The sequence below is a fragment of the Psammomys obesus genome, unplaced genomic scaffold (assembly GCF_907164565.1).
Source record: "Psammomys obesus unplaced genomic scaffold, mPsaObe1.curated_primary_1811, whole genome shotgun sequence".
NCBI classification, from domain to species: Eukaryota; Metazoa; Chordata; class Mammalia; order Rodentia; family Muridae; genus Psammomys; species Psammomys obesus.
This window is the reverse complement of record NW_026592890.1, coordinates 14,245,163-14,254,577: the sequence shown is the minus strand read 5'-3', so window position 1 is coordinate 14,254,577 and position 9,415 is coordinate 14,245,163. Positions and strand designations below refer to the sequence as shown.

Genomic DNA, 9,415 nt, shown 5'->3' with positions numbered 1-9,415 from the left:
GAGGAGAGGGGAGGGGAGGGGAGGGGAGGGGAGGGGAGGGGAGAGGAGAGGAGAGAAAATCCTTACCTGGATTCCTAATTATATGAGGAGCAGTAGTAACGTTGCTATTCTGATCACTGTTCTGCTGAAATAAAATGCACATATTAGACACATTCCAGTAGCCTAGTGTGTGTAGGGGTTAGGTTAAACATCCTTAAAAAAATCTTAATGTTGAGGTTTTCAAATACCATACACACATAAATATAAAATGTACAGGTCTCTTTAAGCAAAGTAATTTCCTACATACTTTTAACAACTGATTCAGTGATTATTCAGTATTTTACTGAGAATCCTTCCAATGCAGTTCATCTGAAATTTTCTCCTGGCTAGATTAAATTTATACACTGTTGTTGACAATGACACAAATAGGGAATGCTTCTTCTCATTGTAGCTGAGATTTTTATGCTCTTTTTTGTTGTGGTTATTTAAGATAATGTCAGGCTATTTGTCTTTCATATAATACCATGTTCCTTTCATAATTACTATCTCACAAAAACCAATAATATATCTTGCTTTCTTACCCATTAATTTAAGCTTATGCTTTGAGTCTTGTTTGTACCAGGCATAGTACTCCAACGGTATTTGGCTTAATTTATTCATTACTTCTGCATTTGGTAACTGAATTCTCCATTTATCATTGGATAATAAAGATTGTCTACGGCCTTAATAATATAACTTAAGAATAAAATATTATATATAATAATATATAACTTAAAGAATAAAATATTATATACTAATTACCTGAGATTCCTGTCGTTTTTTAATAGCATGCTTATATAATTTATGCAATTTTCTTGCATCAAACTCAGTAAATTTAGATACAAAAATCCACAGGTTTCTAGAAGGAAAAAAAAAATGGCAAATTAATCTGGTAATAAATACTTTTCTTTACCACAGATCTTCTTCCAACACTAGTCACAGCTCTCTATAGAACAAAATCAATACTAAAGAAGTAAATTACTGAAACCAGTGATATTAAACTTCATATTTCCTTTTCAAAATTTCATGCACATTCAAGTCTCCAAACACATAAGTGGTTTTATTTCTCTTTCAAATTCCTTCATTTTAGTCTTGGAATGAAATCTTATGTTTGATAATGTGAAATGCACCAAAGATACGTAAAACTAAGCAAGCGATCAAACTCATTCTGTAATACAGATTATGTGTATAAGATTACATATGCTAATAGCTGAGTAAGAAGAAAAACAGTAGTGAATAACAGTTTATAAAGAATGGTCCTAAATAACACATTACAAGAATTATCATTTTTAATGGTAATGTAATGGCCACAAGAATATGCACAGGGCCACCACAGCACAGCCAGTGCCTAGGTCTTTTCCCACCCAAAGGCACACATTAATATAGTGGCTATTTCATCATATATACATGCATAGTCGTATTATACATATTAAATACAGTTCCAAGTTATCATATATACTTTCAAAAATAAAACCTGTTAGGTTATTGCCTTAAAATATGATTTGAAAGCAAACTTGGTTGAAATAACAAATTGAATGGCACCAAAATTTACAGAAACACAAAATTCACCTACCTTTTAAATTAATTTATAGACTAGCTTTAACATACACATATTCTACAGTTACAACAATAAGACGTAGGGTGTTAATAAATCGTCGTTTTGTTAATAATTAAATTATTCTATAAAATACATTTCGCTTTAGAAAAGTAGCTAGAAATGAAAGTTCTAGTCCTGATTATATGTCACTTGAATAACTTCTCATCCTGGGCAAAACTCCTGAGCTGAGAGTCTGGGCTATCATCAGTACTCCCAGAAACCTAGAAATAAGCACCTTATTCAAAGAATTCAAGTCTAAGGTGCTTTCTTACAAAAGACTGATTGCTGGTAAAATATCAGTATTACTTCAGATATTTTTGCGTGCTTGTGCGCAGTGTGTCTTCTGTTCACATGTATATGGGTACATGTGTATACAGTAGCACATGTACATTCAAGTTGTGAGTCTTCCTCAATCATATTATACATTACATAATGAGGTCTCACCTCACCTAGCTAAGCCAGCTCTTGAGACTTCTTACTTCCACAATGCATGTTCATTGGGCTCTCCAGTGAGAGGGCTGTCATGTCCACCTGGCTTTCCTGGGGGTTCTGATTCCAAACTCAAGTCCTCACGTTTGGCATACAATCTCCTTATGCCAGAAGCTCTGTCCCAGCCCTAACTTCAGATCTCTTATAAGGTGATGTTGTATACAGTATAAAAGACATACAATAGAAAACAAAAAAGAAATGTTCTATCCTTTTGGTCATCACTGGATCTATAATTCAGGCTCAAACATCTGCTATCAGCTGTAAGTTCAGTCTTCACTTTCTCTCTCTGTAAACTCTAGGAACTGTTGTTGAGGGATCAAGAAGCCAGTGTTTTATTGTATTGTCTGCTTTTCTTCCTTGTGTTTTTGTTGTTCTTTTCAACAATGCTAGCATGACCCAGGACCTCATGCCCAGTGATAAGTCTAAATGTAAGCCATCCTTTCTTTTCTTCCGTATTCTATTATTTTATAAATAAGGGAGCAAGGATTAAATTGGGGAAGATTAAGAGATATGGGGAGGGACAACTAACACTAAGGGCCATTTAAGGGTCCATGTGAAAAGAAGATTTCATATAGGAAAGTAATTTAAATGGAATTACCATATTATAGGAGAGACAATATTATAACTAAACATCTGATACCTCCAAGTAAAACCCCATGGAAACTCTCAAACATCTCAGGCTACTGCCCACTCTCAACAAAGGAGCATGAAGACACTGTTACTGAAGACAGCACCTACACATGTCATCGACTATGGAGAAGTCCAGCTGGTGCTGAGAGCCCTCAGCCCTACTGATCTAACTAGGCAGTCGTTTTCTGCACGCTACCACAGAAGGAAGGGAATCATCAATACAGCTACAAGCCCTTCCGAGGGACCTGCCTACAAGAGATGCTGAAGCACTAGCGGTACAAACATCGTGGTAATGACCACCTCCTTTCTGACTGGATTTAAGGTCCTCCACATTAGATGGAGTCCAGGCCTGACACTGCCATGGGAGCCAAGAACCTCAGACTGGACAGGCTACAGGCTCATTAGAGAACTAATTACTATTGTTCTGCTAAAGGAACATAGTAATAAAATAACTGCTAGCAACATTCTGCTATTCCCATGGATCAGCCATCATCAAAGAGGCTTTCTCCTGCAGCAGGGGGGAACTGATACAGAGACCCACAGCCAGACAATGTTCAGAGAGTGAGAGACCCCAGAACACTCAGTCTTAAATGGGATTGTCTTCATCAAACCCCTTCCCTCAAGGCAAGGGGATCTACGCAGACGAGACAGGAAGATCCTAAGAGCTAAAGTGATGGGTAATTCAAAGGGAGCCGTTTTCTCCAGACCCGACAGGGCTGAGGCACATGTGAACTCGGACACTGTGGCAGCTCACTGGATAGGGCCTGCAGGCCCAGGCCAGATGGAGTCCTAGTGCCAAGAGGGGAAGCAGACAATGGCACCCGAAACCCACCTGCAAAGGGACCATCTCTGCAGTGAACCCTCACTGGGTGTTATCAGTGCCAATGCCCAGCAATAGTCGGCCAATAAAAAATGAACTTAATGATATCTTTAGAGACATTTGTCTCACATTGCTGTTTTTGAGCACTTTTTGTCCTACCGGGCTTTTGTTTTTATATTTTGGTTTCCATTTTTTTAATGGTTTTTGGGGATTTTGCTTGTTTGTGTTCATTTTCTTAAAGATGGAGAGAAAGAAAAGCTGTGGAGTTGAGAATCTGGGAAAAGTTGGGGGAGAGAAAAAGAATAATCAGAGCATATGGTATAAAATTTTTTTTTTCAATTAAAAAAAAAAAAAACTGGCCAGATGGTGGTGGTGCGCACCTTTAATCTCAGCATTCAGGCAGCAGAGGCGCAGAGGCAGGCCGATCTCTGTGAGTTCAAAGCCAGCCTGGTCCACAAAGTGATTTCAGTACAGCCAGGGGTAAAACAGAAACCCTGTCTCAAAAAACCAAAAAGAACTACAAAGAGGAAAAAAATAAAAACAAAACAAAACAAAAAACCTAAAGTAGGTTTTTCCAATATGGGCAAAAAAAGATCACAGCATAACTTTTAGAAAGAAAATTACCCAACATCCTGAAAAGCAAATTTTCCTGCTACTAGTGTCTTTTCTTCCAAACACACTATTTCTCTTTTCCTGTAACAAAATCTGAAACAACGTCTACATATATTACTCATTAAGAAATCTCAGCAAGATGTTACTATCTACAAAGCAGGAAAGTAGGCATGTCTCTCTGAAGACCTGAAGAGCTAAATACTAATTACAAAACTTAAAAAACTGGCAACTATATGATTAAAAGTAGCCCTTAGGCTCCTCCTCAAAAGGTAATAATACATTCTTGCCAAAAGGCATTATTTTCAAGCATTGCCAAACTTTCAAATCTGTACGCTAAGAAAAGTGAAAAAATAATAGGACTCTCTAAAATAGCTAAATTAGCTTTAATAATAATTTACCGCACTGTCTTTATTTTTCTAATTTTTAAAAGATTTATTTATTTATTTATCAATCTATCTATTTATTTATTTATTTTTATTATGTATACAGTATTCTACCTGCAAGTTATGTCTGTAAGCAAGAAGAGGGCAGCAGATTTCATTACAGATGGTTATAAGCCTCCATGTGGTTGCCCATATTTTCCTAATTTTTATCAAGGGCAACAACAGTCTAAAACACATCTGAAAATCAGTGAGAGCAAAATAAACTTCAGATCTTCAGAAAGATGGAAAATTTGGCTATCTTCTCACAAAAGCCTAATACACATTTTTGATCATCACTGTTTTACTAGCCCATGGTTCCATGGCTTTGGGACTACCATAAATTGATGAAAAAAATAAAAATAAAAATAAACTTAGGAAGGGCTAATTTTATTTATAATGAGGAAAAACATTAAACTTGAAAACAGCAGTGCTTCACAGAACCTATAATTTCTCTTTCTGCACTTTTAGTTGCCAAGAGTATGAAAATACTACATTGTAAAGTCCAGAAATAAACAGCCTCTACATTTTTTAAATTTCATGTCGCAACATCACTGCCGAAACCATACCCTCCAACATCCCAAACACCACTCTGTCAGTCCACCCGAAACGTTCATCCATCTTCTTCCAGCACACCTATGCTGCATGTACTACCTGTGTGCTGGTTACTTTACAGCTGTCCTGAATATCAAATTGACTATGTTTACATTCAGGTAACCTTATTTTAATGACCCCCAAAGTAAGAGTCATGATGTCGATAATTTGTAAATGCCAAGGAGACACTGTTAAGTCACTTCCTTTATGTGGAAGATAAAGTTTCTAATTTAACAACAACAACAAAAATCAGACAATAAAAATGATGGAGTTGCAGTAAGAAGAACATGTATTTCTGTGGAACTGTTTTTTAAAAAAAAAAAAAAGCTAGTTTTGTTGTCAATACCTCAAAACTCAGCCTGTAAGTTACAGCCATAGTGTGTGGTAGAGGCTCTAAAAAAAAAAAAGAAAGAGAGCCAGGTGTGGTGATGCACATCAGGATCCCAAACATGCGAGGGTAGAGGAGTAAGACCGGAAGTTTGAAATCAGATCGAGTTACACAGTGAGTTAAAGTCAGCCTTGGCTACAGAGAAAAACATCATCACAAGAGAGAAAAATAAATAAATAGGAAGGGGTGGAAGTAAGAAAGAGGAGGAAAATTCATCATTTACTGAGTTCAATTTATAAACTAAAGGTTGTTACAGGAATGCGTATACAGGGAAATAGTACACTTGTAGTATCAGGCATCCATGGAGAGAGGGCTATCTTGAAACTATGCCCTGTAGAAAGGAGGACTGCTCTCCACCTACTCCATCAGCAGTGCACACTTAAGGCAGACATTATGAATACAGAACTTCAAGATTGTTTCTCATTGCTTATAAAATACAGCATACCAACAGTTGAAAAATGAGCGGAGTTACTGTTACAAAGGACCAAGTAAACCAATGTGGACATTGAAGAGTTTCATGGCAATTCCCATGATCATTCCAAGCCTTCCGGTGTGTGATTTCTGGCTATTATCTCTGTCCACACACAGCTTGTTTCTCTGAATATGGTGGCTCAACTTTTATTTGAACACAAACGCTTTATTTTAAACTTTCTGGCTTCCTTTTACAAATGTGAGAAGACATGGGCTAACAGGACGCTTTAAACCTTCAAGCACTGTCGCTCCTGTACAAACGACATGGGCTATGGCTTGTGGGCAGCCGAACTGAGTATAGATCATAAAGAAGCCACTAAGTTAACTGGCCAGAATCACTCACAGGTGCTGGCCTGCTTTCTCTCTTCCTAACTTGTCTAGGTAACTGAACACATCTGCATCTGATAATCATTAAAGTAGCTGCCATGTAAAACGTACAACTGATCAGCCTTATAAAAGTAACGTTTCTACTAATCCTAAGAAGAAAAGTAGGTTTGAAGTTTGCACTGTTAATAAGTGAGTTTGTAGCATAAAATATTAACAACTAAATTAGTTTTGTGACTGTAAATAGATTTTAAAGTAGAATGTAATCTGAATTTTAGTAAAATTACCTTATACTACTTTCTAAAAGCAGAAATGTCATTTCCAATTTATGAAACATAATTAAATACACATGAACAAAAAATGTAAAAACAAACAAAAAAAACTGAAACTAGGTGCTGGAGAGACAGCTCAAAAGTTCAGAACACATGCTGCTCTTCTAGAAGAGCTGGGTTCAGTTCCCAGTACCCCTTATCAAGTGGCTCACAACTGCCTGCAATTCCAGCTCAAGGTATAGAAAACCCTCTTCTGGCTTTCATAGCTAACTGTACACACAGAGACATAAATAAAAATAAAAACCATTCACAGTTTACTTCTCTATGCATTGTTTTTCAACTCAAGTTTGGAAATATAAAAATAAATCAAGAAACAGTTACATTTAAAATTATGAATTAAAAAAATTATGAATTCAGCATCTCCGCAAAGGTGCCCACTTACTTTCTCCACTGCTTAATTTGCTCAGGATTGGAATATTCCTTCAAACATTCTGTGATATGGTCTCCAATCTTGATTAAACACTGTCTAGTATGTTCCAGCTGTTCTCGCTCCGAAAGGCCTTTCTCGGGCCGATCAAGTTGTTTCAAAGCTGCTTTCACTGGTCTCATTCTTTCTTTACACTTGAAAGTTACAGAAATACATGTATTAAAAAGTCAAGGTAAATTCTGTCTTTCATGATATGTACATGAATGAACAATGCATGGCCTCGTTTCAAAATAGGTAACTACACATCACCTCACACATTATACACATCAGGATTTTTTCCTTTGGCTTTTCTTCAGGCAAAGAATGCTTTCCATTATCACTTGACATCAGCTTTTGTGGTATTAAAAGTAACCATTCTAAGTAGTCTTCAACATTAATGAAGTAATTAATGATTAGAAGCGTAACACCAGTACATTCCAGGCTGCATGCATTACAATAGACATAAAGTGTTAGAGAAGAGCTCTAGATAATGAACTCACTAGCAAGCTAGCAAAACAACAATTAAAAACAAACAAGCAAAAAAAAAAAAAAAAAAAAAAGATTTAAGTGAATTAAGCAACTTGTACAAATCACATACTCTTTAAAACCTTTAGGGCAGAGCACTGTGGCTAAAAATGGCTTCTGCTACTTTTCTGGAAGATTGGAGAATAGGGAGTGACGGATCAGCAGAAACCACTTTTCTTAGTAAATACCTTATACAATTATAAAACAGCATTCAAATTCTCTAACTCAGCTTTACTGAAGTCATATTAAAAAGCCAAGAGCTTTAGATAAATTTATAAAATGATGGTTAAAAACAAATTTACGTTTATAAAGAAATTGGTTTATTAGTTCTATGAATATATGATATAGATAAATCAGTATCAGATGATATATTTAATTAATCCAATGCTAGTTGATTTAAAAAAAAGTCTTTATATTCCTGCTCTAAAAGGCCATGATGAATTGTTTATTTAGTTGCAGATTTGTGAGTAATTCACTGTTTCACTGTCCATTTATCTAAGTTGGTAGAAAGTTCTCCATTCTTTATCCAGAATAATTTAATATCAAATCTAGGAATTATCTTTTTTTCAACTGAATGTTGTGACACCATTAATTACAGTCCTGCAAGAGAAAAGGCAGGAGAGTAAGGGGTTGACAGCCATCCTGAGCTACATAACTGTCCAAGGCCAGAGTGGTGTACATGATCCACACAGAGCCCCCCCCCCCCGCCCCAGAGGACTCTCAGCTGGTACAGAGCTCAGTTAGTAGAGTGCGTGAGGGACTGCCCTTGATCTGCAGTACAGTAGTGGTGGTCTGTGCTTATACTCTGAGAACTCAGGAGGCAGAGATAGGAGGATCAGAAGTTCTAGGTCTTCTTAGGCTCTATTTGAGACTATCTTGAGCTACATGACATACTTTCCCAATAAATAAATAAATAAATGAATGAATGAATGAATGAATGAATGAATGAATGGGTCTTCTTAGGCTCTATTTGAGACTATCTTGAGCTACATGACATACTTTCTTAATAAATAAATAAATGAATGAATGAATGAATGAATGAATGAATGAATGAATAAATGAATAAATAGATAAACAAAATAAAAAAAAATAAAAGCCTAACACTGGAAAAAAGGGAGGTCTGGGGCTGTGTGAGGCAACCTTTCATTTCAAATCATTTGTAGCTTTATTCATAGTTGTCCTTTGCCAAGTCTTGGTTTGACAGTTTATATTGCTGAAAATTTTGTAAGCCAGGTATGTTGATTCAAAACTTTAATTGCAGCACTTCACAGGCTAAGACAGAAAGATGAGCTCTAGGTCAACATGAGCAATAAGGAAGACCATGCCTCAAAAACCCAAGTGGACTAGTACAGTGGGTCACTGGGCACTTGTTGATCAAGCCTGGTGACCTGAATTTGATTCCCAGAACCTAGAGCAGAACCAAGTCTCAAAAACTCAACTCTGGCTTTCAGGTGAATATACCCTGCTGCAGGTGTCTGCACTGACACACTGCACACACACATAAACAATAAATAAAAAAGAGAGAATGTATGGAAGATTATAATAAACCCAGAAAATAGAGAAGCAAAAGTTTCTTTATAGAATCAATAATCTATTACAACTAAGATCAAGAAAAAAGAAAAAACATGGAACAGGGAACCTTCTATCTAACTAGAATCTTAGGGAAAACTGATGTTTGTAACAATATTTAAAGAGTTTGTTTTGACAGTTTGAAGCCAGAACAAATGATAACACATCTGGAACCATGTAAGAGAAGTGGCAGATGATGAGAACTAACCAGACACTAAGCC

At 36.3% G+C, this 9,415-nt stretch overlaps 1 protein-coding gene across 2 annotated transcripts in view; it reads right to left on the bottom strand.

The window, feature by feature from the left end:
- Chd1 (chromodomain helicase DNA binding protein 1) overlaps window positions 1-9,415 on the bottom strand; it is a 69,599-nt gene that overhangs the window by 4,726 nt on the left and 55,458 nt on the right. Inside the window, exons 31-33 of one of the 2 annotated variants that reach the window (XM_055615965.1) lie at window positions 7,077-7,255; window positions 781-877; window positions 67-124 (exon numbers count right to left, since the gene is read on the bottom strand). In XM_055615965.1, coding sequence (XP_055471940.1) covers window positions 67-124; window positions 781-877; window positions 7,077-7,255 — 334 coding nt within the window. The remainder of the gene's footprint in view (window positions 1-66; window positions 125-780; window positions 878-7,076; window positions 7,256-9,415) is intronic. The other variant, XM_055615966.1, reaches the window with a different exon arrangement.